Below are 26,744 nucleotides of genomic sequence, written 5' to 3' on the forward strand. Positions count from 1 at the left end.
CCCTGGGGATTAGTTGCTATGGGGGTTTCTGTTTTGGTGGTCTGTCCATGTTCTTTAAGGTGTCGGTAGACCTCGAGTGTACGAGTGAAGAGGTTCGTTACATCGCCGTCTCTTTCTTCCCCAATGTCTACCTTCCTATATAGGGCCGCTAAGCCTTCGGGACCTTTATCGTGGTACCTATCCTCATATGCATTCAGGGCGTGATAACAGAGCCGTACGACGAAGTGTCGTCTGCGGCTGTCGGCATACGAGTTATACACGTCTCTTATATACTCCTCACTTTCTTTTCGTTCCACCAGCGTCCCTACTATCTTGTCAATTCCTGCTCGTTCATCCTTAGTTAGTCGATTCATTCTGGTGGACTCTTTCTTTCCTATCTCATGGTCGACTGGCGTTGTGGTCGACGTTGGGTTCGGCACAAGAGGCTCAGCCGGCGCGGAGGCCGTGAGGGCCGAGGCCCCTGTACTGCTTTCGCTCGTGTTCGGGGGTTGTGGGTGTTGCACTATTGATTGGGAGGGTGCATACGGAGGGGGCATGTAAATGATCGGGGGACCTAACAGTAACTCGTCATTCGTTCGCTGCTTGGAGGACAACTCAGGGTAGAGCAAAGAAGGGGTCCTAACAGCGTACTGGCCTGAGGTTTCGGGCTCCTGTCTTAGTTTAGTTTCCCTTCTCTCCTTTATGTCTTCTTCTAACTTTCTAGCGGCAAGGTGAGCTGCCTTTCGTAATTCCTTTTCTGCTTTTACTTCTTCCCTCTTTTTCCGTTGCGTCGCTTCTTTGCGCCACATGCCGATACTGTCAAGCATAGTAGGCGTCGTCTTATTGCTACGCAGAGCTATTTCTAGCGCTTCTATCTTATGGTCGTCGAAGGATCCCATCAGTGGCCACTGACTCTCGGGGTCCTTCTTGGTATATTTATGCCACAGCTTGCTATAAGCTACGGCGACTAGTCCATATTTAGTGAACATGTCCTTATTAGGGGTGCCTTCCAGTGGAGCCGGGTGGTTCACCTCTAATAAGCGGTCCGGGCAGAACCAACTACCAATCAGTGGGGAGAAGATAGGCATGACGGGTTTCAACGGGGACAAAAGTCAGCACTACCTATCTTTTCACTGCTTGCAAAGACTAGACAGAATATCTCTATTCTTCGTTATTTGTAAGCAGAGAATACCTCCAAAGAACCAATATCGAACAACTAGTGTTCGGACAATCAATCAATCAATCAATGGGGAGATAAAGATAGGCATGACGGGTTTCAACGGGGACAAAAGTCAGCATTACCTACCCTTCACTATTTGCAAAGACTAGACAGAATATTCCTATTCTACGTTATTTGCAAACAGAGAATATCTCAAAAAGCACTATTCTCCAAAACAATCAATGTTCGGACAATCAATCAATGGGGAGATAAAGATAGGCACGACGGGTTTCAACGGGGACAAAAGTCTGCGTTACCTACCCTTCACTATCTGCAAAGGGAGAGAGAGAGAGAGAGTATTTCTACTCCTCCCCGTTTGTAGACAGCGAATATCTCAAAAAGAACAATCAATGAGCAATACTAGTATTTCCAAAGCGTCAAACAATCAATCAATTATTTCTCAATTTGTCGTGTATCACGACCTTACCCGGACCGCGTGGACAGTTTCTCGTCTTCCGCCTCCAGCGCCCGATCGTCCTCTACTCTCCGTATTTGCCGCGGCACTCCTGATGGTTCCCAGTCAGGACCGTAGATCACTCGAGAGAGGTCTGCTCGGAACCAGTGAAGTTCGGATGATCGGCTGCCAGACGAGGGTCTATTGGGCAGGAGCTCTCCCGATCGTTGCAGTCGTTCACTCTGTCGTCGGGACCTCTCCCACTGGATCCACGTGTCGCTGATGGGCCCCACGTTTGGGACACCAATTGTTAAATGGTAGCGGCAGTTTCAGTCGATAACCTTTCAAGTATTTGCCCGGCGGTAATCGCCTCTCATACCACTCGATGATTTTATCAATAAAAGAGGCAGGCGCCGGAGACTGGAAGGCAGGAAACAAAGTTTTATTCCGTCGGAGCAGAACACATCAGATCAGACAGCAAGGTATCGTCACGAGGTGCTCTAACCGCATCTCTGAGACCTGGTCTCTTATACACCGGTTTATTGCTTTATTACATATAGTACATTCTTGAGATTCTCTTAATACCTGAAAGAACATCCCCTGAAGCCCCGGCTCAGATCCGATCCCACACATGGTTACAGTAGAGGTTCCCACCCTACCCGCAGTGGGAGATGGCTATCGCGCAGCAGGGAATTCCGCTAATTCCCGGGGGTGTGTGCAACCGGCCGGGTCTCAGGGGGTAGGGGCTTTGATCTACTGTAATCCCTTTGATGTGGGGTGTTTCCCTTACAGTAGGGGCAATAAACTGCATCCGCAGGGCTAGGTGATGGCCTGGGACCAGTTCAGACAATGGGGCGCAGAGGAAGGGGGTTATCAAAGGAGAGGCATGACCATGTATGGGTTGTCGGTTGGAAGTGGTTCCGTAGCAGGGTCGCGCAGAAGGAGAGGGTTTATGGCCTGTATGAGAGAGCGGGGGTGGCCGGCGCGCGGGGGATGCTCGCAGCGCCGGGGGAAAGCGCTGGCGATCGAGAGTGAGCGGGGAGAGAGAGTGGGGTGCCTAAAATGGCGGCCGTGCATTTGCTATGCGTGGCGCTGGGGAGAGGCAAGATGGCGCAGATAATGTTCAGTTTGCACGCTAAATTTCCACAGGTCCCCATCCCATCGTCGAACCAACCATCCCTTCCTACCCCTCCGAGGCACACTGACAACCCCCTGAAACCCTAAAACATCCCAACTCCCCGATTCCCCACCCCTCCCCAGAACAGGCTCTAAACCGCAGTCACCCATCCAAATATTCCCCCAAACCGAAACCAAATACTCTGGTAGCCACCAGAGTCTCACTATGTCCGTGAGGTTGAGGTGGTGACTCTACGCCTGACGGGTTTGACGGTGATCCTTCCCAAAGCATCCATGCCCAGTTCCGTCAATGTCCTTCCCCCCCAGCGGTCCACCCCCCACAAGCTCCCCCACCCCCTCCCCCGGGGTCCCCATGAGTTTCCAGACCTTCCACCCATGTGCATCACCTGGTATCCGGCCCTCCTGAAGCCCCAGCAGACCCGAATCAGCGTCCCTCTCCACATGTACCCAGACCTCCCTGCCCAAGTCCCTTAGTTCAGAGCCCGAGCACTCCCCAAACCTTCAAGCGTTCAACATTCCATCCGCCGTCCCCGGGGTAACGTCTGGCAGCACCTCCTCTTCGTTGTTAGCGCCATCCGAATGGGAGTCCTCCGTGCCCTTCTTAGAGCCCGAATCCTCGCTGGGCTGGGAGGCCGTGGCTCCGGAAATCACCGAGACCGCCCGCAGCGCGGCTCTCCTCTCCAGCGCCGTCTGGGACGCACCCGGAGATCGGGCCCCCGCCGACCTCACCCTGTTGCGTCTGTTGCGACGTGCCTTCGTCGGGGTACCCCGCGGCCCCTCTCCAGCAGCATGTGCCTCCGCTCGGGGTCTAGCCGACTCCAGCCAACTCCAGGCTGCCGCAGGGTCAGTGAAGAAGAAAGCCGCCCCATCCATCACCACTCGGAGATGGGCCGGGAACAACAAAGAGTATTGCAGCCCCTCGTCCCGCAGTGCCCTCTTCACCGCCAGGAATGAGGTGCGTCTGCGCTGAACCTCCATAGGGTAATCCGGGTAAATAGAGACCCGAGCATTCTCCACCTGGTAGGGTCCTGAAGTTCTGGCCCTCTGAAGGATAATATCCCGGTCCTTGTAGTGCAACAGACGGGCCACCACCGGCCGGGGCGGCCTGCCCGGGTCCGGGGGGCGGGCCGGAACCCTATGCGCTCTCTCCAGAGTAAAGAACCGCGTAAGTCCCTCGGGCGCCACCACCTCTTGCAGCCAGGTCTCCAGGTAGTTCAGCATATCTTCCCCTTCGATCTTTTCCGGCAGCCCAACTACGCGAATGTTGTTACGGCGGTTGCGCCCTTCAGCATCCTCGGCCCTTTTTTCCAGAGTCCCCACCCGCCGTAGGAGATCCGCTGTCTGATCCTCCAATACCTTCTGCGCTGGCTCCACCAGGTCCATCCTGTCCTCCGTGGTCTTGACCCTGTCTACCAACTTCCTGTGATCCGCCCGGAGCAGCCCCAGGTCCGAGGATACCTGGGCGATATCAGTCTGTAGCGCCGTTTTTGTGTCCGCAATGGCCTGTAAGATCTGGTCGAGCTGTCGCTGCTGTAGGCCCGCCGCAGAGTCGGCGCCAGTGCCACTCTTGCCGCCATCGATAGGGTCCCCCGCCGACTCCACCGCATGCCCTCCCAGCTTGAGTCGCGGCTTGCCCATTCTCCCGGCCAGGCGGTGCGTCCGAGAGGTCCTCCCCAAACGGCCTCCAGGCCCGCTCACCAGCCCCGTGAGCAGTGCAGCCCCTCGTCAGCCTCAGGGGCCCGCTCTGCCGTACCTTCGGTTCCCCAGGGAACCAGCGCTCTCCTGCCTCTCACCGGGCTCCTTGACGGGGGGGGCCCACCAGCCGTCGCTAGATCTGCCGTGTCCGGGGCTTTGTCCGGCCCTCTCCACTGTCCTCCGAGGACCGGCGGGACTGCCGCGCCACCCAGAAGCCAGGACCGCCCGTCCGCTGCCTGTGGCCAGTCAAGCCACCACCTCCAAGGGGTCGCTGCACCGACCACGTTGTCCCACCAAACACGTGGCGTCTCACGGCGGGTGCTCCAGTTCCAGGCCCTCCTTTGCCAGCACAATCCTAGTGCCGTCCGCCGTGTCGCCGCTGCCCTGCAGCTCTGCCACCGCTGCTAGGTCACTCTATGGCTGGCTTCCCAGCCCCGGGCTCCGTTCTGAGGGCGATCCCCGCAGTCACTCTCCGACCAACCGGGTCAGGCCAGCACTTCCGGCGCCCACGGCCGATGCAGCCTCCCTTCCGGCCCGCTTCTCCAGCACTGTGGGCCGCTGCTTCCCGTCCTCTCAAAGGCCGCCCAAGATGGCCGGCGGCCGCCCGCCTCCGCCGCTTCTCCGGCGCCGCGTTCGCCCACTGTACTGTGTTCCACCTCGTCGGACTGCTCCAGGGGTCCCGAGGTGGCAGGGGGAGCCCTCCGGGAGCGTCTAACCGCCGGGGGGACACTCGATTCAGGATCAGTTGCTGGGCTGGATGCGGAGCTCGTCGCTCACGCGTCCATGCCCGTCGGCTGCCAAGCCACGCCCCCCGTGGTGTTAATATACTCTTGGTAGGTTAACAGGACTTCTACACCCACATATGGAAAGTATTCTTCAGGTGTCTCATTTTCTATACAAGTGTGAACCAAATGTGGGCGTGCATCTGCAGGCAGGAATTTAACCCAAGAATAGAATACCTCTGTTCTGAATGCCTTGTGTGCCTCAATCACAAAGGTAACACTACCACCCATTGCCGGGAGGCCGTATTCCACTAATTTCATAGTAAATGCCTGCCTGCAATTGTCTATAATGTTTAGAGCACAATCATGCTCTTCTTCTCCTGCAATCGCAGCACTATCTCCAGTGTTAGAAATTTTAAGACAAAGTGTAAATGAAAAGAGTTAGTGTTGCACAATATGGGGAACTATAATCCTTCAAGATTGAACAAACCTACAGCCAATACATTGGATATACCTACTCGAATGCGGCAGATTTCCCTTCACCCTCCAGACATCTCTGGGTAATTGTGAGAAGGGGTCTCTGAGAAAGCACAACTGAACTACTCAGATTTGAACGGTAAATAAGACCCAAACCAACATTGGGCGCCATTTCGTGTAGCTCCTAAAAATACATAGAATCTGCGTGTTTGTTGGACAACATAAACTTGAGGGATTGGTGTCTAGACTGATTCCAGACACCCCCATAGGATTTGTCAGCTTATAGACCAGCTAGCTTACAGTACCACCATAAGCACCCTAACCTTACTAAGGAGCAAATCGTTTCTGCCAACTATCGAACATGACAACCCTTGATCCATCAGGGATCGCGGAGACAGTACAGTACTTTTAGCTCCGGCAATCGTACTCAGTTAGTCTCAGAGAGATACACAGAATAAACGGTGGGGACGTTTTCAGTAAGTATTTATTGAACCAGCGTCATTCTAGTACAAAACATGTTTGCTGCGACAATCATTAGACAGAAGCAAACGTAAAAGATTACAAGCATCAGCAGAGTAAATAGAAGGTAGAATTCTACCATGGTGCTAAAACAGTGAATATATGCAGGCTTATAAAAATGACAGTAATCAAGCGTACTCCTACGATGCGGACCCTACCTAAGTGTACCTAGCATGCATGTGGGTGTAAAGCTAGAATGCCCTAGGAAATAGCCAACCTAATGGGAGAGAATGTAGGAACCCGCCTTGGTCATGAGTTGGACACCCCCAAGTGATGTCCTGTTGAAACTTCAGCGTGCAGGGACCTCAGTGTCTTGTGTCAGCATGGAAGTGTCTCCTCTGCTTATCTAGTTCTCCGATTTTTCCGTTTCGGAGGCGAATTCTGATCCCAGAAAAGCATGTTGTAACCAAATTATTAAAAACTGTGGTAAATCAGTATCCCGTTTGCATCTTGTCATGCCATATATTAAGTAAAAGTAAGCCTCGCCGCATTATTAGTGTTGCACAATCATAAGTCTGTATTTTAATTATAATTTGCGTAGAACTAAAAACCTAGTAGAAGTTAGCAATCAAATGCCTAATGCCTCACTCTTACAATTAATTTTCGCGAGAACAAAATGCTATACGATATAATTATTCTTCATTTGTCTGCTTTGTTTGTGATCGCCGGTTTCAAGAGAATATAGGTTCCATTCTCACACTACTTTACCTCTCACTGTGCCCCTTAAGAACACCTGTAGGAATAGACCTCACTGTCCAATGAAAGTACATCATTTACAAGGACAAGCCATTCCTGGAAAATGTGGCCAATGAGGAGCCGGATAACATATCGTCATCAGGAAGTGTCTTTTCAGCTTGAACAGATTGTAATGCTGTTTGCGGCAGCCTACTCAAGAGACCGCTGGGTGGTTAGCTGCCGTGCAGCTCTGCCCTAGGAAAAGTGATCGTTTATTACTCCCACCTTTGTTACTAAAAACATTTTAAGCGTAAAAAAACAATCGGCTGAACAATGAAGGCTTCCGCCGGAGTGTTTTACGGCATTCTTGTGTGCTTGGTGGCCGTAGGAATGCGAGATATGTTTTTCATGTATGAAGAGAACAGGTGTAGCATGACCTACATGTTTGAGTACCCCGAGTACCTGGTAAGTCCTTCTTTTAGTGGCGTGCATCTTCAGGTGGGCAGTGCCATACTGTACTTCTCTCCGTGCCCTTGAACATTTCGTTTTAGACTCGATGTGATATTTATGATTTTGTGTTCAGTATGACAGAAAAATGGTAACCTTGCAGGGGTTTTGTTTAGCTTTCGCACGCTTTATTGCGATCAATTATTGTAGATCATTAGTTTTAAAATTCGGAGAAAATGTGTTGATTCCCTTTCAAAATGAAACTGTAGGTCTACGGATGTAATTGTGCAGTCTCCGCTTCTGTGACTTGCGTTGTTTTTGTTCTGATTATATTTTATTTTAACCACTGGGTGGATAGCTTTAAAAGTCAGCTGTATGCTAAAACATCCTGTCTGTCTTCTTGTACGTAAGTTGCTGTTTTTCATGCAATAATTTTGAATCTTGTTGGTTTGCTGATACTGGCTTTGCGGTCGGCGATCAATTGTTCTTGTGCGAAAATAAATTATGTGTAACGCGCATTCCAAATAGTTACCAGTCGGTTCGTGTTTGTGTATGGATTACTTTACCAACTGTCGATGGTTTCAGGCAATTTAGCAAGGCTGCGTGCAGTGTATTGATAGGAGCACCCTGTTGACTGCAGGTAGTCGCAGTAGAGCTCATAGTAATTATAAAGAACTGTTTTTATGTAGTGCTTTCTACCCCAATTTGGCAATTGTGTGACCGTCCCTGCAAATAACAACTGTTATTACCACATTGAGTGGTAATCATTGTATTGTCCTCTGAAGGAGGTCCAGGCATCCTAGCAGCCATGGCTGTCATTTAACTGGATTGAAATTGCTGCTTCCTAAAAAACTTTGGGGTTCCCAGATATAGCAGCCTGTCCTCACACACGAGGGTAGCCGTCTCTCTGTTGCGGAACACATGCCCATCCTCCCAATTTGCAAGGGGTACTCATTAAATCATCAATATTTTCCGTTCTATTCATTGTTTGTATTTTACTAGAGAATTATACTAGTTTACACAGAAGGCATAACCAGATGCACCCAAGTATGCTCATTAAATACTAGCTTGCTGTTCCCTGGCTCCTCCATCCTATTCCTGTCTTTCCCTGAGCTGGATGACTAGTTATCTGCTGTCGCCACTGAGTTCACACAAGACTTCTTTCCTATCTCAGTGTGAGAACAGTCCTATTCGACGAATGAACCACAGGTTAATGTAATGCTTGTCAGTTCTGGCGCTGAAAAAAACATAACTCTAGGAACCTCAAATAGGGAGACTGTGGGATAAAAGGTGAAGGTCCGGGGGTGGTCCTGAGGGTAAGGCAACAAGGAGGCCCAGTAAATCAAGGCAGAGTCAGAAGAGGTGCATTCAGTAACAACCAGCCTGACGTCGAAGGTCTTCAAATACATATGCATTATTATTATCAATCTGTCAAGAATTCCTGTCATACAAGGGAAACACGCCCTTATGTAAACAGGAGAGCTGATACATAACTCAAGGAAAACACGCCCTTATGTAAACAGGAGAGCTGTTACATAACTCAAGGAAAACACGCCCTTATGTAAACAGGAGAGCTGTTACATAACTCAAGGGAAACACGCCCTTATGTAAACAGGAGAGCTGTTACATAACTCAAGGGAAACACGCCCTTATGTAAACAGGAGAGCTGTTACATAACTCAAGGAAAACACGCCCTATAAAGGGAGGAACCGGGAGGTACAAGGCTGTCGGATATTGTGTTTACACCGACGTACCTGCTTCGTGAAGAGCAGTGTTCCGGAGTGGTGCTCCAGTAAGGCAAGAACGGAGGTAGGTCGAGTCGTTACTCCCTGGGCCGTGTCTTGCCCCATCGTCACCTGTGAAGGACCCGGAAGCTCTACCGGTCAACCATTGAGCTTCGCTTTTTGACTCGGCTGAGTCCAAGCGCAGTGGCGCTTTTGCTGGTTGGAGTCGTAACTCCCAGCCCGACCAGAGACACAGGGACTGCCAGCTGTAACGCACACCAGGAGGTGTTTGCCGCGTTACAGACTCGGAAGTCCACAGGATCGATCGAGCGGCTGCTCTCGGTTCAGTCTTCTTGCTTGTGATTGGGGTATCGGTGACGCATCACCAGGAGGTGACTCCGCGTCCCGGTGCAGTCTGAGGAAGAGGTTGAGCGGCTGCTCCCTTCAGGTAGAGACCCCGGCTGGGTGTTTCCCTGACTCCTCGATTCTCCCCAACACTCTTCGTGCCCCTCACAGCCTACCGATTGGCATTGTCGGCCATTTCATTTCTGCCCTCTGTTGGCATACGCCGGGATCGGCGTATATGCAGAGGACGGTTAGGACCATCCGTGCTGTGGGCTGGTAACGTACTTAGCCTGGAGGATTCCAGTGACTATAACTTTTGTTTGTTCTTTGTATTTTATTTGCCTTCATTAAAAGAACTAACCCTTCACAAGTGGTTGCGTCCTCATTGTCGTGTCTGTTAAACGATCCTGAGACGTTCAGGGCGTTACAAAATATCCGACCGTAATAACACTAACTGTCTCCCGGTCGATAACAGACATGGCAACACTTGATGATGTGCTGGCTGCTTTAGCGGCCATGCAAGTTGAAGTGGCTGCCTCTAGGCAAGAAACAGCCGATGTAAAAGCCAGACTGGATGCTATCCAATTGGACCCGCTCACGCCCAGCACCTCCCTCACGAACCAGACCCCTGCGGTAGTAGTGGAAATGCCGGTAGCCATCCCCTTGGCAACACCAGAGAGGTACAGTGGGGATCCTAACACAGTGCAGGTATTCCTCACACAAGTGGCGCTACATTTATCGTGCAAACCAAAGGCGTTCCCCACGAGTCAGGCTCGTGTGGCTTTCCTTATATCCTATTTGGCTGGAAACGCGGCACAATGGGCCGTACCTCTGGTGAGCAGGGACGACCCCCTCTTATGTGATTGGGGTGCTTTTCGCGAGGAATTCCTGAAGGTATTCGACAGAAGGGCTGACTCGTACACGGCGGACCGTGAAATGCTTGAGTTGAGACAGGGATCCAACGACCTGGTGCAGTATCTCAACGCGTTCCGAAGGCTGGTTGCGGAAACCAAGTGGCCTGTTGCTAAACAGACGGCGCTCTTCCATCAAGGGCTGTGCGATGAGCTCAAGGACGCCGTGGCTCATATTGACCCTCAACCCAAGACATGTGAGGGCCTTATCAACCTGGTATTACGGCTGGAACATAGGCTAAGTGAAAGAAAGGGGGATCATGGGAGAAAAGGAAAATCCCTTCCATCCTATGTGACGGTGGGAAGTCCTGAAACTTCCACCGCATCCAAGGGAGAACCCATGGACATCAGCGCAATACGAGCGAGCCTCACAGCCACGGAGAAAGAGTCACGCCGTAAACAAGGATTGTGCCTATATTGTGGCAAAAAAGGCCACTACGTACGTGAATGCCCTGCCAAACCGAAGACGTCACGTTATCGGGCCAACCGGTCGGTAACAGCCGTGGTGGACATACCGGCGGAAAAACTAGAGGACTCCAAGACCAGAGAAGGGGCATCTCGGAGTCACTCATCCATCCCTTCACTTTCCAACTCGGTCACTAAGGGACAACGACACCTGTTTATCACGGTGCACGTGGGAGTGCATGACCAGTGGATACCCGTTGTGGCCATGGTGGATTCAGGGGCCACTGGCATGTTTATGGACCACAACGAGGCATGCAGGCTAGGGCTAGTGCTTCTTCCCAAAGCAGTACCCGAAGACGTCTATGCGGTAGACGGAAGGCGATTGGTGACGGGGCCCATCGGACAGCACACGGGGGTCCTTCCGATGAGATATGGGAGGAACCATTTGGAACAAATCGATTTTAACATCATCCGAGCGCCCCAATATGGCGTCATATTGGGATTGCCGTGGCTACAGAAACACAACCCCTTTGTGGATTGGCCAACACATCGCATCGAAATGACGTCACCGTATTGCATCCTGCATTGTGGAATAAGAACGGAATCCCTTGACGCAGATGAGAGCGGGAGTCAGACGGTGGCTATAGCGGCAGAAAAAGATGTGGCTCTCCCCCAGGCTTATCACAGTTTTGAGGATGTATTTGATGAGGTGAAGGCGGAAGTGCTACCACCACATAGACGGTTTGACTGCCAGATCGACCTGGTGCCAGGGTCCAGCGTTCCCAGCGGCAGGCTGTATGCCCTGACGGAGCCTGAAAACGTGCATCTCCGGGGGTACCTGGATAAACTCCTCAAGCTAGGATTCATCCGCCCGTCCAAGTCTCCGGCCGCCTCGCCACTCTTCTTCATCCCGAAGGCTAATGGGGAGCTGAGAGCCTGTGTGGACTTTAGGGCATTGAATGCGATAACCATAAAAAATCGGTACCCCTTGCCTCTCATCAGTGTACTTCTGGAACAGGTCAAGAAAGCTCGTATCTACACCAAGTTGGATTTGAAAGGGGCATACCATCTGGTGCGCATGAGGGACGGAGACGAGTGGAAGACCGCCTTTAAGACCAGGTTCGGCCTTTTTGAGTACCTCGTCATGCCGTTCGGTCTGTGCAACGCCCCGGCAGCCTTTCAGTACTTTTTGAATGAGGTATTCAGAGAGGAGTTGGATATCTACGTGGTCGTATATATCGACGACATCCTCATCTATTCGTCCAGTGTGGAGGAGCACGTACACCACGTCAAAGCTGTACTCCAAAAGCTGAGGGAAAACATGCTGTTTTGTAAACTCAGCAAGTGTGACTTCCACGTCACATCCGTGGAATTCCTCGGAGTGATGCTGAGTCCAGAGGGACAGGAGATGGCAGAACGAAAGATCAAGGCGGTGAAAGAATGGCCGGTGCCCCAAAGCGTGAAGGACGTCCAAAGTTTCATTGGCTTCGCCAACTTTTACAGGCGGTTTATAGATGGATTTTCAGGATTGGTGGCCCCAATCACACAGCTACTGAGGAAGTCCAAGGAGTTTGTCTGGTCCCCTGAAGCGAACAAAGCCTTTGAGGCCCTGAAAAGCGCCTTTGGTAAGGCGCCGGTGTTGGCTCACCCCGATCCGGATCTCCCCTACGTGGTGGAAGCGGACGCGTCGGATGTGGCGCTGGGGGCTATCTTGTCCCAACGCAACCACGACACAGGGGTGCTTCATCCCGTTGCGTACATGTCCCGCAAACTCAACGACGCCGAACGCAACTACCATATTGCGGAGAAGGAGCTTCTCGCAATCAAGGACGCCTTCACCGAATGGAGGCATTGGTTGATGGGGGCAAGACATGTGGTATCGGTGTACACGGACCATCGGAACCTACAGTTCATGACGGCCACTAGACACCTTTCTCCCAGGCAGCTGCGGTGGATGATCTTCTTTGCGGGGTTCAACTTCCGCATCACATATCGGCCGGGGACGGAAAACCGAAAGGCGGACGCCCTGTCCCGTCAATCTGCAGTTAAGGAACCATTGCCTGCGACCGAGCGTTCCATCATTTCCCCGAGGATGGTATTGGGGGTTATCCAACCGGATACTTTCCTGAGGGGAATTAAGAGAGGGATCAGGTCATTCGCATGGCGGAGGTGGCTCCTCAGTCACAGAGAATGGCAGCTGAAGGACGGGATACCCCTGAAGGGCAGGTGCCTATTGATACCCACGCCTAGGCTAAGGAAACAAGCATTCATCTGGTGCCATGACTCTCCATGCGCAGGTCATTTGGGCTTTGAAAAAACGGTGGCTAGCATGGGACGGCATTTCTGGTGGCCAACCATGAGAGTGGATGTCAGGAGGTGGGGACAGGAGTGTCCTACGTGTGCTACCATGAAGGCCGACCATGGCCGAACCCAAGGGCTCTTACATCCACTTCCAACCCCGGATAGACCATGGGATAGCATATCACTGGACTTCGTGGTGGGCCTACCGGTAGACCAGGGGATGACGGCAATACTGGTGGTGGTGGATTACTTGACGAAAATGGGGCACTTCATCCCCTGCAAGAGAGTCCCTACGGCCGGGGAATTGGCGTCACTACTCCTAAAGAATGTGGTACGACTGCATGGATTACCTGGGGTGATCGTGTCGGACCGGGGGTCGCAGTTTACTGCGCAATTCTGGAAGACTTGGTGCACTGCGCTGCATGTTAAGACCGCCCTGTCCACCAGCTACCACCCTCAAACGGACGGCCAAACCGAGCGCCTGAACCAAACGCTCAAACAGTATCTGCGATGTTTTGTGGACCAGGGCAGGGAAGAATGGGTCGACTTGCTATGGGTTGCAGAGATAGCCTATAACAACGCCACTCACAGCTCCACACAGTCATCTCCGTTCTATAGCAACTATGGCCAACATCCCAGGTTCTTGCCATTTCTACATCCGTTCAGAGAGGACAGGATTCCCGCCACAGCGGACAGGGTGGCACACATAAAAGACACATTGATGCGCTCAAGGGCTGTCCTAATAGAGGCCAAGAGAAGATACAAGGCTGCGGCAGATAGGAAGAGAAGGCCCGGGCCACTGTACCGCACTGGAGACTACGTCTGGATATCCACAAGAAACATGAGGTTTCGAAAGAACAGTGTGTTCCATCCCAAGTACATGGGCCCCTATCGAATTACCAAGTGTATGGGTCCCGTGAACGTGAAGGTGTGCTTGCCCCAGTCATTGCGGATACACCCTGTCTTTCATGTATCATTGCTCAAACCAGCACCCTCCAAGCCGTCTGGGACACCTAGGCCGGTATGCGTGGAGTCGGAGGTGGAGTATGAAGTGTCGGGCATACGGGCGTCCAAATGGCGCAGGGGGAAGCTGTGGTACCTGGTTGCGTGGAAAGGCTATGGCCCGGAGGAGCATTCATGGGAACCGGCTGAAGGGGTTCATGCTCCGCGCTTGGTCTCCTTGTTCCATCGGCGTTTTCCTGCCAGCGCTGGACCCGTGGGGAGCCGCTGAGAGGGAGGATGTACTGTCAAGAATTCCTGTCATACAAGGGAAACACGCCCTTATGTAAACAGGAGAGCTGTTACATAACTCAAGGAAAACACGCCCTTATGTAAACAGGAGAGCTGTTACATAACTCAAGGAAAACACGCCCTTATGTAAACAGGAGAGCTGTTACATAACTCCAGGGAAACACGCCCTTATGTAAACAGGAGAGCTGTTACATAACTCAAGGGAAACACGCCCTTATGTAAACAGGAGAGCTGTTACATAACTCAAGGAAAACACGCCCTATAAAGGGAGGAACCGGGAGGTACAAGGCTGTCGGATATTGTGTTTACACCGACGTACCTGCTTCGTGAAGAGCAGTGTTCCGGAGTGGTGCTCCAGTAAGGCAAGAACGGAGGTAGGTCGAGTCGTTACTCCCTGGGCCGTGTCTTGCCCCATCGTCACCTGTGAAGGACCCGGAAGCTCTACCGGTCAACCATTGAGCTTCGCTTTTTGACTCGGCTGAGTCCAAGCGCAGTGGCGCTTTTGCTGGTTGGAGTCGTAACTCCCAGCCCGACCAGAGACACAGGGACTGCCAGCTGTAACGCACACCAGGAGGTGTTTGCCGCGTTACAGACTCGGAAGTCCACAGGATCGATCGAGCGGCTGCTCTCGGTTCAGTCTTCTTGCTTGTGATTGGGGTATCGGTGACGCATCACCAGGAGGTGACTCCGCGTCCCGGTGCAGTCTGAGGAAGAGGTTGAGCGGCTGCTCCCTTCAGGTAGAGACCCCGGCTGGGTGTTTCCCTGACTCCTCGATTCTCCCCAACACTCTTCGTGCCCCTCACAGCCTACCGATTGGCATTGTCGGCCATTTCATTTCTGCCCTCTGTTGGCATACGCCGGGATCGGCGTATATGCAGAGGACGGTTAGGACCATCCGTGCTGTGGGCTGGTAACGTACTTAGCCTGGAGGATTCCAGTGACTATAACTTTTGTTTGTTCTTTGTATTTTATTTGCCTTCATTAAAAGAACTAACCCTTCACAAGTGGTTGCGTCCTCATTGTCGTGTCTGTTAAACGATCCTGAGACGTTCAGGGCGTTACACAATCAATCGGGATTGTTAGCGCGCTACTCACCCGTGAGGGTGTTAAGGCCCTGGGGGTGGGGGTCAATTTTGGCATCCAACGGGCAAATCTTCTTGTTCCTCATCTCATGCCCAAGGTAGACTACAGAGATCTGCCCCACCTGATGCTATAGTCAGTTCCACCTCCTGTATCATGGCCAGCACCTTTTCAAGGTGCCTCAGGTGGTCCTCCTATGAATTGCTGAACACCCCAATATCATCAAGCTAGGCCATTTAGAACTCTTTCAACCCTGCGAGAGCTTGGTTCATCAGACACTGAAAAGTGTCTGGACCATTTTTCAACCCAAAAGGCGTTACCTTAAACTGATACTTTGGAGCAGAAAATGCTGTCTTGCCCACAGCTTTTGACTAATTAGCTATAATTAGGTAATAAGACCGTCTGTGCCCACAATCTTCTCTGAGGAAGTGTGCGCTCCAGAAGTATATCCTGAGCAAGGACCAGGCATGACAATACCTCCAGAGTTCTGCTCCTCCTGATTCTTGTCTCGTCTGTCATTTATATGGGGAGACACTTGTTTGACGGAAAAAAATGTACCACAAATTTTCTGCAAGGTAAAAGCAGCAGCAGTAATCTGCATAGGCGTTCAAAATTGAGTTACTGGTTGACTGGTTTGTGAGCCCTGGTGAAGCCGCAACCACAGTCCTAGTCTGAGTAAGGCACAAGCAAACCCCAAATTACCATCGCTCAACCCCCTGGTAGCTTGGCATAGAGCAGTCTGGCTTAATTTTGAGGCAATGTATAAAGTATTTATGCAACAATTCAAACAGTAAAACAATGAAAACAACACACAAAAAGCACCCATGTCAAGTTATAAAAATAGAGTAAAATGTAATAAATAAAACCAGACCAAAACAGCAAAAGTCCAATCAGTAGAACCGTAGTTATGACTTTTCAACCAGTAAAGTGTAAAATAGCACCTAAAAGCATAAGGTGTAAAACGCAGCTATCTGGCCGCACTGGGCCAGGTCAAAGTTAAAAGTTCAGGCCAACGGCCATAGAGCGTGGGTCGGATACAGTTCCAGATTAGTCCAGCTGAAGGGTTACCTTCTCAAGTTTTGTGCCAAGAGTCCCCTTGGCGTTGGAGAGGGTCGGGGGGATCAAGAAAAGCGTTGCTGGCGGTAGGCGGCATGTTGTGAAGAGTAGGCCAGGTGTCACGGACAGGCGAGCCACACCAGGGGTCCAGGACATGAGAGGCTCCACTTAGGGGGTCAGGAACATGCTGCAGGTGAATCCAATAGCTGGTTATGGAGCTGTTTATGTCCCGGAGGCTCAGTTCAGGAGGCCAGCAGACTAGCCCTTTGGGTCACTCTGCAGTCCTGAGTTCAAGATGAAGTTGCAGGTCCAGGTCTTCTTCCCAGGCAAGAGGCATCCGGTCAGCACTGCAGGGCAGCAGTCCAGCAGAGTGGCAGTCCTTGTAGCAGCATAGCAGTCCTTACTTATTTCTGGCAGAGTATCCACAGGTCCAGAAGTGTACTGAGGAGTTGGTGTCTGAGGTCCAGTATTTATACTCAGTTGTGCCTTTGAAGTAGGGGAGAAGCTTCTAGAGGTTTCTCTTTGAAACCCCCAGGCATCCTGCCTCCCCTACCCAGGCTACAGACTAACTACAGGGGGTATGCAGTCCTCTGTGTGGAGGCAGGACACAGCCTTTTCTGGTGTAAGTGGGGCTGTGCGCAGCTCCTCCCTAACATCCTGCTAGCGATGGCCCATCCAGGCGCACCTAAGCTTCCCTATTGTGTGTGGCTGTCAAGGAGGAATACACAAAGCTCAACCGCCAGCTTCACCCAATCATGTGACTAGAGACAGGCTACAAACACTAAATGGCTAAGGCAAGAAAAGGCCATCTTTCTAAATGTTCTATTTTCAGAATTGCAATTTAAAATCCAACTTCACCATAAGTTAGGACTTTTAAATTGTGATTCCAGACACCAAATGTGAAATAGATCTCCCTTCCCATTGGAAATTACACTTATAAAATGTAATAAGGCAACTCCAATGTTATGTTATGGGAGAGATTGGCTTTGCAGTAGCGAAAACCTTATTTAAGAGTTTTTCACTACCAAGACATGTAACATTTTAAAGTACATGTCCTATGTTTTAAATGCATTGCATCCTGACCTCTGGGCTGTCCAGGCACTATCCCAGCAGTGACTTAGATGTATTAAAAAGGAAGGTTTGGGCTTGGCAAAAGGTTTATTTTGCAAGGTAAAATTGATAGTTTAAAATTGCACACTCACAGGCTGCAAAGGCAAGCTTAACACATGGTTAAATGGCTACTTATGTGGGTGGCAGAATCAGTGCTGCAAGCCTATTAGTAGCAATTAATTTACAGACCCTGAGCACAAGTAGTGCCACTTTACAAGAGAGCACAAACACTTTAGCACTGGTTAGCAGTGGTAAAGTTCATAGAGTCCTGAGACCAACAAAATCGAATTCAGTAAAAAAAATAGGAAGAAGGCAAAATGTTTGGGGGTGACACTGCAGAGAGGGCCAGGTCAAACAACAGGCAGGCACGTTGTTACTGTGATAGTAGGCACCGGTATACTCAACTGTGTCAGTTATGTAATTTATACAATTTGCGCTGGAATAAGTCTTTGAGTCAAGTGTTATTTACCTGCTCTTCCGTCGGCCCTCCTGCAATAGCACTCTCTTCCAATGTGGCAGTTGATGCAGATTACAGTCCAGGCCCTGGGGAAGCACTTTCACCAATTTGATAGTAAACATATTTTTGTTCACAATGTACGCCACTGAAAATGCAGTGAAGACCTCAACGTTTTTTCGTTGTTACAGTTTCGACACACATACAAGACATGTCGCTGTTGCAGAGACAATGAATCTTGTGAAAGCAGTAGTACAAAAATAAGCAGCTACCATCGTAGTGAATTTACTTCTTTATTTTCCATCCAAGTGCTCATTTGTGCATTGACATGGCTGCCAATGGCTCGGCATGTGCTAGTCAGCACAGCTTAGCTTTCTTGGACTCGAACGTTTTCTTTCCCTGTATCGAGTAGGACCTGAAAAGCCAAGCATGAAAATGCTTTGGGCCAGAAGCCTAGGAATATGGGAAGGCATCGGACGTGACATGGAGCCACATGGTAGCTTTGTAGGTGAGAATGTTTGCCAACATGTTTGCCCCAGTGTGTTGCCTGTGTGCAGAGGTGTCTGTGAGCATGTTGCCTTTTGCATGATACCTGTGTTGCTCTGTGTCCATGTAAGCCTGTGATCGTCACATTGTCTGCATGTGTTCTGGTCGTTGTATTCCCGTGGTTTGTGTGTGCCTGCATTAAATAAAAGCCACATTGATTGCCATCTTAACTCACCACTTACAGAAGAAAACAAAACCGTTTGTAAATAGGCTTTAAACCGGTGTATCTAAATGGGAAACTCACCGACCCCACTGAAATGGGCTTTGGGTGTTGATTGAAGGTTTATGAGATTTACCAAACAGTAAAGTAAAACACACTCAGTAAAGAATAAGAGAAGGAAACATATACAAAATATAGAACAATACATATGGCAGAAGCTAACAAATTAGCTAAGCCTATAGTGTAAGCCTGCTCGGAGGACTGAAGGGGAAGTGTGTGAAAATCGCTTGTGGCTTAAATGTAATTCAAGCGGACAGCCCTTAATTGGATCAACCAGGTCAGGTAACCAGTAATTAGACAACACGCATGCTAAAATACAATGTAACTTGTAATGTTAAGACAAAAGCTGCAATGCAGTCGTAATGTTATGGTGGGTTACTTTCTGTATAGTGAAAAAATGAAGAAAAAGTAACACAGCGCTGTTTAATTGGGTGCAAAGCATCAACAAGCATTGGCATAGCAAATAGGTCTCGCTTTTGGGACCTTCTAAGTATTTAGGTTTGCAGCACAATATCCTTGGTGCAACCACATCAACTGTTGCGTGGCTAAACACTTATAAGTTCCCAAAGGCGAGACCTATTGGCTATGCCAATGCTTGGTGTGGTAGTGTGTGTGGTTGTGTGTGTGTGGTTGTGCGGGTGCAGTTGTGGGTGTGGATGTGCGGTTGTGTGTGTGGCTGTGTGTGCGGATGTGCGGTTGTTTGTGTGCAGTTGCAGTTGGGTGTGTGTGTGTGTGGTTGTGTGTGTGGGGTTTTGTGTGTGGGGTTGTTTGTGGTTGTGTGTGTGTGTGTGGTTGTGTGTGTGGTTTTGTGTGTGTGGTTGTGGTTTTGTGTGTGGTTGTGGTTGTGTGTGTGTGCAGTTGGGTGTGGTTGTGTGTGTGGTTGTGTGTGTGTGGGGTTGTTTGTGGTTGTGTGTGTGTGGGGTTGTGTGTGTGTGTGGTTTTGTGTGTGTGATTGTGTGTGGTTGTGGTTGTGTGTGGGTGCGAGTGTGGATGTGTGGAGGTGGTTGGATGTGGTTGGATGTGTGGTTGTTTGTGTGTGTGCGGTTGGGTGTGTGCAGTTGGGTGTGGTTGTGTGTGTTGGAGGACTCACCTCCAAACCTTTTCGGATTGAGAGAGGCACCCGTCAGGGTTGTCCACTGGCGCCACTATTATTTGCCATTATGCTCGAACCCTTGATCAGACAGCGGCACAGAGAGTCAGCGTTAAATTTTAGTCATCATCCGGTTGGCATATCTCTATATGCCGATGACATGGTACTGTTTATTCGCGAACCACAGCAGTACCGCGCCCCTGTTTTGCGGGAATACATTCGCTTCGGCTTGTTGTCCGGCCTCACAATCAATTGGGACAAATCGGTAGTAATACCTTTAATGACTATAACTACTCCCCCGACTATGGAATATCCATTGATATGGTCAACAGAACCAGTTAAGTACTTGGGTGTGTGGGTACATCGAGACCCTGAAGTGGTCGTAAGGGAGAACTACGGAAAAGCTTGCGTAGATTTGGAGCACAAAGTAGACAGATGGTCGACCCTACCACTGTCCCTAGCGGATCGTATTGCTCTCATAAAGATGGTCATTCTGCCACGCTTTTTATATCTGTTTTGTAATGTTCCTATAAAACTGACCACCCAATTTTTTAAGAATGTGCAAACCCTACTGCTCAGACTAATCTGGGGGGTAAACAAGCTCGAGTGGGCTGGAACACGCTCATATTGAATTACGATGGTGGGGATTCAACGCTCCAGATTTTTACATTTATTTCCTGTGCGCCCAAGCGCAATTGTGTATCACTGGTATCATCCACATGCTTTCACACCCCACGTTGCAGTGGAAGATGGGGACGCACACCCTATCCCATTAGCCGGAATGTTTACACACACGCACAGAGGCACACCAAGGTCGGAAATCAACACCCTAGATGCGACTAAAAGGTGCCTGGCAGGCAATCGGGAGACTCCCAGACAAGCTTCCCCTGTATGTCCCGGCTTTACCACTCGCATATCACGCAGCACTTACAGTGACGCAAGAACGGGGATCGATGCGATTACTCATAGAGGCTGGAATGGATCAAATGCAGGACCTGTATCATGATGGGCACTTTATTACATCTGAAAATCTGCAACACATTACTAACCAATCCCCGCTATTTCAGTTCACGGTGCATCGCTTGAAGCTAGCAGTTAAAACACATTATACGATATTCCCTGCTGAACCGCCCCCACTAAAAGACCTACAGCTCCTCCTAGTAGCACCCACAGGACGCCAGATGGTTACTAAATTGTACAGAGCCGTGAGGGAGGAGAAAGTGAGAGACACTGATAGAAGTCTGAGTCGCTAGAATGAAAGACTTGACCCCCCACTGACGCCATTGGAATGGGAACATATCTGCGCCCTCACTGGCAAACTCTCTCCCAATGGCAATCTGAGAATCATACACTTTAGGTTGGGGGCGTGGCTAACCGCCGGCAATGGCGGACCTGACTCGGTAGAGCTCCGGACCCTTCCGGGGGGAATCAACACTTACAAGCCGTTTTCATGGCTCCATCTGTGGGGGGCTTGCAGCGGCGGATGTCCTCAACCCCCGGTGACGGCGTGATCGGCACGTAGGCTGCAAAGGAGCGGAGGTACAACCGCTGGGAACGCAGGCCTACCTGCTCTGTGACGCCGAGGGGAGCCGGGGGCTGGAGTGCTGGGCGGGCCGCCGAATGGAGATGCTGCACCGAGCCCCGACGGCGCCTGGAGGCGGAGGCCTAGTTCCCTGAGCCCCTGCGCTGGACGCTGAGCTGGCTGGGCAGACCCAGAGAGACAGCCAAAGACCCGGGGGCCCTGCCGGACGACGAGGAGCTCCGGACGGGAGCGGGGGGCTGCCGGGGGACGGCCGGGAGACGGTCGGAGTGCGGAGGTGAGCCAAGAAGGTGCGCGCGGTGGCCAGAGGAGGTGGGCTGCGAAGCCGGCCGGCCTGATTTTATCAAGGACGTGGCCCCCCCCTCCCCTCGTGATAGAGCGTGGGATGACTGAATTCTTCCCCTGCCGCCGGCCTCGATGACTGAGTTAGGCTGGCGGCGAAAGGTGTGGCGAGAGAGGCGGCACAGCCGCGCTGGATGGCGCCGGGAGGAGGTCTCGTGCACGCCTGAGCTTTGAGGGCCAAATACGTGACTCCTTACACCAGGAGCTGTTGACGGGCGCTTAAGGGACAGAACAGGAGAAGGGGCAAGCACCTAGGAAGCGAGGAGGAGCAGGCTGTGAAGTGGTAGGAGGTCGCACGAACCAGAGCGTGCCAATACGTGAAACCCCCTCCCTCTTCCCTGGCCCCCCGCCCCTCCTGGAGCTACGAGGGTGAAGCCAGCTGGGGGCTGCGAATGGGGAGCCTTGGGGTGGTGCCCGGCCATCGTCTCCCCCCTCGAGACCATAACCGACGAAGCCCTCTCTCGTGGGGTGCGGCGGACTAGGGGACAAAAGCAGTGGCACGGGGACTCACTGGGAGGCCGTGACAGGAGTTCGAGGTGGCCGCGCGGGAATTCGTGGGAGGAGAGAGACGAGTAAAGGAGGACCTGGCCGGCCCTGGGGGCCGGGGTGCATGGTTTCCCTGCTGGGGAGGTCGGCGCCTCTATTGCTGGGCTGGGGCCCGGAGCTGATCTGGAAGTGGAGCCGCCGACCCCCCCCCCCCCCCCCCCCCCCCCTCTCCACCGATACCCACTTGAGGAGCAAGATCGAGCAGCATTTGTCCTGGGAGTGGGAGAGAAGCCCTATTAGATCACCTACGAGGTCGATCCGCCGGGGAAGGAGGTGGAGGTGTGAAGCCATGGGAAGGACCAAGAGTAAGGAGAACCAGCGGGATACCGCCCGCCCCCCCCCATGGTACCGGACCGGGCCGGTGGCCCCCCCTTGCGGGGAGCGTCCATGGCGGCTGCCGCGCAGGGCGTGCCGGATAAGCTGGACCTCATCCTGCAGGAGATACGGGACTCAAGGGCCGCAATGGAGCTCCAACTGGGTACGCTGACCACGGGGCTGCAACTGCTGAAGGCAGATCACGCCAAACTGGCGGAAACAGTCAGAGAACACGGCCAATCCCTGGCGGACCTTACACCTGCGGTGGCTGATCACTCCTCCTCCCTGCAACGGCTTACGTCGCTCCTGGACCGAGTGGAGGATGCGGAAGGTTGAAACCGGCGCAACAACATCCGCGTCATAGGGCTGCCGGAACGCTGTGAGGGGAATAGGGTGGCTGACTTCATGGAAACCTGGTTCCAGGAACATGTAGCCCCGGAGGGACTCTCACCCTACTTCTGTGTAGAGAGAGCGCACAGAATACCGACGGGACAGCCAAGGTCTGGGGCGCTGCCCCGACCTCTAATTGTTAAAATCCTCAATTATAGAGACCGCGACATGCTCCTGCAGAAGGCTAGGGAACGAACACTGATACAGTACGAAAACCAACGTGTCTCATTATACCCGGATTATACTGCGATGGTGCAGAGACAGAGGTCGTCCTATCAGACAGTAAAGAAAAAGTTGCAGACTGCACAGCTTAAATATGCACTCCTCTACCCTGCACGCCTCAAGGTGCTGCACAACAAGAAGACTCCTTTCTTTGAGAGCCCAGCGGATGTGGAGGAGTGGATGGAGGTCATGGGCATCGGTCCCAGTCAGGCGGTCGGTATGGAGAGCTCCTCACAGGATTCGGAAAAGCTCCGGCAGCGGACCTCTGGAAGATCACAGAGCACTAAATACGGGAGAGGCAGAGCGGGACCCTTGCGAGAGCAGCAGCGGAGAGAGCGGGAGGGGGCGCTGTCGGTGGCCAGCTCATTCCGCGATGATTTGAACAAGACCGCCACGGACTCGGAGGATGGCATGGTTCATTCTGACACCGATAATAGTGTCGTACTATTCTCTACCATCACGCCGAGAGCGGCCGACGACCTGATGGATGAATAAGGCGAAAAGCTGGAACACTGACATTTGAGTCTCCTACTAGTGCCTTTAACGCAAGGCGGGCAAGCACCCGGCAACTGAACAATTGCTATATGCTTTACTAAATGATAATTTGCTGGGTGGTCTGTTGGAATGCTGGGGTTGGTGATTGGGTGGTGCGTTGCTGGCCGTGGGCTCTGCCACCGTATCCATTCAGTTGTGAGCTACCCATACGTGTCTGATGCTCATGGGGGAACTATATGATATGTACTGATATCCTACACACGCTAATGTTAGCACCCCACCTACCCTGCAACCCTTTCTTCCCCCCCCCCCCCCCTCCTCCCCACCGGGAGACAGGGTACCGTTGAGCCACTGAGTACTGGGCCATCTAAGGAAATATGTTTGGATGCAGAATTGGTTACCCCCCCTATGGCGAATGCACTATTAATCGTTACGTACCATTCGTGCACTATTGTTGGGCCCAACGCGGTTTAGGCATTGTGCCACGTTTTGTTCAAGTTGTTTCGGAAAAGGGTCTCCTGGTCGGTACTGCCTCACTGGGGCCACACGGAGATACGCTCCGCTCTTACACGAGACAATGCTGGGGACTGCTGATAGAATAGGATCGTACAACCTGCTCACATGGAACGTGAGGGGACTGGGGGCAATACAGAAAAGACATCGCATACACGCATTCCTACTCAGACGTAAGACTCAAATAGCATTCCTCCAGGAGTCTCATCTCACTGACTCTGAAACGCAGAAAATGAGGAAAAAATGGAGAGGGACCCTATATTCCACGACTTACTCTGCCTTTGCTAGAGGGGCGACTATCTGGGTACGTCATGGGGTTCCCTTTGTCCCACTGGAACGACGGATAGACGATCAGGGACGGTACATACTGGTAAAGGGAACACTTGATGGGTCTCTGATGGTCCTTGGGAGTATCTATACCCCTAACTTTGATCAGGACCGCTTTCTAGGTCGACTGAGTGGAGTGTTGGCTGATTGGGTTGGAATCCCCTGGGTGTTGGCCGGGGACTGGAACGCAGTGCTTGATATTGGCTGGGACAGATCACCCCCCCTCCTGGGTACGACCGTTAGTAAGATCACGGACCAATTCACCACGTGGGTAGGCGGGTGGACACTCTCGGATGCGTGGCGTTGTCTATACCCGGCACACAAGGAATACTCCTTCTACTCCCCGGTGCATGACCTGCACACCAGAATCGACAGGTTTCTTTGCTCCAGCTCACTTATTGAGAAAATACACAGCTCCACATACTTAGCTAAGACTTTCTCCGAGCATAGCCCCTTAGAACTCACACTTCAGTGGGGCATTGTGCCTACCTGGAAACTACACCCATCCCTGCTCGAAGACGCCCCCTTCCGCGCGACACTTTCTGACACGGTTACTAATTACCTAACCGATAATTGGAATACTGCGACTTTGCGCTTGATAGAATGGGATGCTCTGAAGGTAGTGATTAGAGGTGCGACTGTAGGACAATTGGTGGGGGCCCGCCAAGAGACACACCAGAGGCTGCAAGATATTGAGAATAAGCTACATGCCCTGGAGAGGGAAGTGATATCAGACCCTACAAAGCGAGAAAGGCTGCAATCCGCTCACATAGAGCATGCGGAAACCCTAGATACACTGAGAGTAATAGACCACAAAACTTACTTGCAGCGTAAACATGTAGAGGCGGACAGAGCAGGCACCCTGCTAGCCCGCATGGTCAGAGACAGACCCGACCCGCCGATTATAGCTAGCATTCGCACTATGACGGGCCAAGTAGTCCATACACAGGCAGAAATAAACAGCGCCTTCAGAGACTACCTTGGTAAACTTTATGGAACCCCCCCCCCCCCCCCCTCCCTGGTAGACGGCTCCTCTATTGCCGACTTCTTCCAAGACCTCCCTTTCCCGACCCTTTCGGAGGAAGTACGGAGAAACATAGACGGACCAATCACCCAACAGGAGATCCGAACCACAATTAAAGACTTAAACCGTAATAAAACGCCAGTGCTTGACGGACTCCCAGTCGAGTTTTATCTTACATATGCGGAGCCCTTGGTGCCCACTCTGGAGGCCGTCTACAAGACGGCCATGGAGATGGGGCGCTTACCAGATTCTACGATGCAGGCGCTGGTTATGTCTATACCCAAGCCGGGGAGAGACGGGCTGGACATGTCAAACTATAGACCCCTCTCTATGTTGGCTACTGAATACAAAATACTGAGTAAGGCCCTCGCCAACCGCATACAACCGCACCTTCCTGCACTTATACACTGTGACCAGTGTGGTTTCCTCCCAAACCGCAGCACCTCCCTTAATACTAGACGGTTGCACGCAATTATGGCGTCTACCCCAAGGACTCACCACCAGGCCGGATGTATTGCACTGGACCTTAAGCAGACGTTTGACTCCCTATCATGGGATTTTATGTTTGCAACGCTCCACCGCTTTGGGTTCCCGGACACATACTTACAATGGGTCCGTTTATTATATACGTCCCCGACGGCCAGGGCCCGTACGGGCTGCTATATATCTGAGGCCTACAGCATCCATCGCGGCACAAGGCAGGGATGCCCTCTGTCCCCATTGCTGTTCGTGCTGGCATTAGAACCGCTAGCCCTGGCACTCCGACGGTCGGCTGCCCAACTTGGTATCTGTATCGACGGAGTGTACCATTTACTGTCTATTTATGCAGACGACATGCTACTATACTTACGAGACCTTACCGCTGATGCGGCCCCCCTCCCGGACACATTTGCGGTGTTTGAGCGACTATCGGGCCTGGCTATCTACCCCGACAAATCGACAAGCTATTTCTTCAAAGAAACAGCACAAGTAACTCGTTTGCGATTTGGCACTTACTCCTTCATGGTGGCTTCCACTACATTTAAATACCTTGGTATACAGGTATATCGAACGCCGGAGGACCAGATAGATGGCAATATCCAACGGGCAATAACGGGGCTCCGGGCTAGTGTGGGCTTCTGGTCCTCCTTGCCCCTTTCCGTAATGGGACGGATCACCATTGCTAAGATGGTGATGCTGCCTCGTCTGCTTTACTACTTTGGGAACTTGCCGGTGAACCTCCCACAATCCATTTTTAAGACGCTCGACAGCCTGTTGCTCACACTTATATGGG

General features: G+C 51.7%; 1 protein-coding gene across 1 annotated transcript in view; it reads left to right on the plus strand.

The window, feature by feature from the left end:
• Positions 1 to 6,964: 6,964 nt before the first annotated feature.
• PGAP1 (post-GPI attachment to proteins inositol deacylase 1) overlaps positions 6,965 to 26,744 on the plus strand; it is a 760,293-nt gene continuing 740,513 nt past the window's right edge. Inside the window, exon 1 of the mRNA XM_085648756.1 lies at positions 6,965 to 7,282. Within this exon, the coding sequence (XP_085504882.1) occupies positions 7,151 to 7,282 (132 nt within the window). The 5' untranslated portion in view covers positions 6,965 to 7,150. The remainder of the gene's footprint in view (positions 7,283 to 26,744) is intronic.

Source organism: Triturus cristatus, chromosome 3_2 (genome assembly GCF_964204655.1).
Source record: "Triturus cristatus chromosome 3_2, aTriCri1.1, whole genome shotgun sequence".
NCBI classification, from domain to species: Eukaryota; Metazoa; Chordata; class Amphibia; order Caudata; family Salamandridae; genus Triturus; species Triturus cristatus.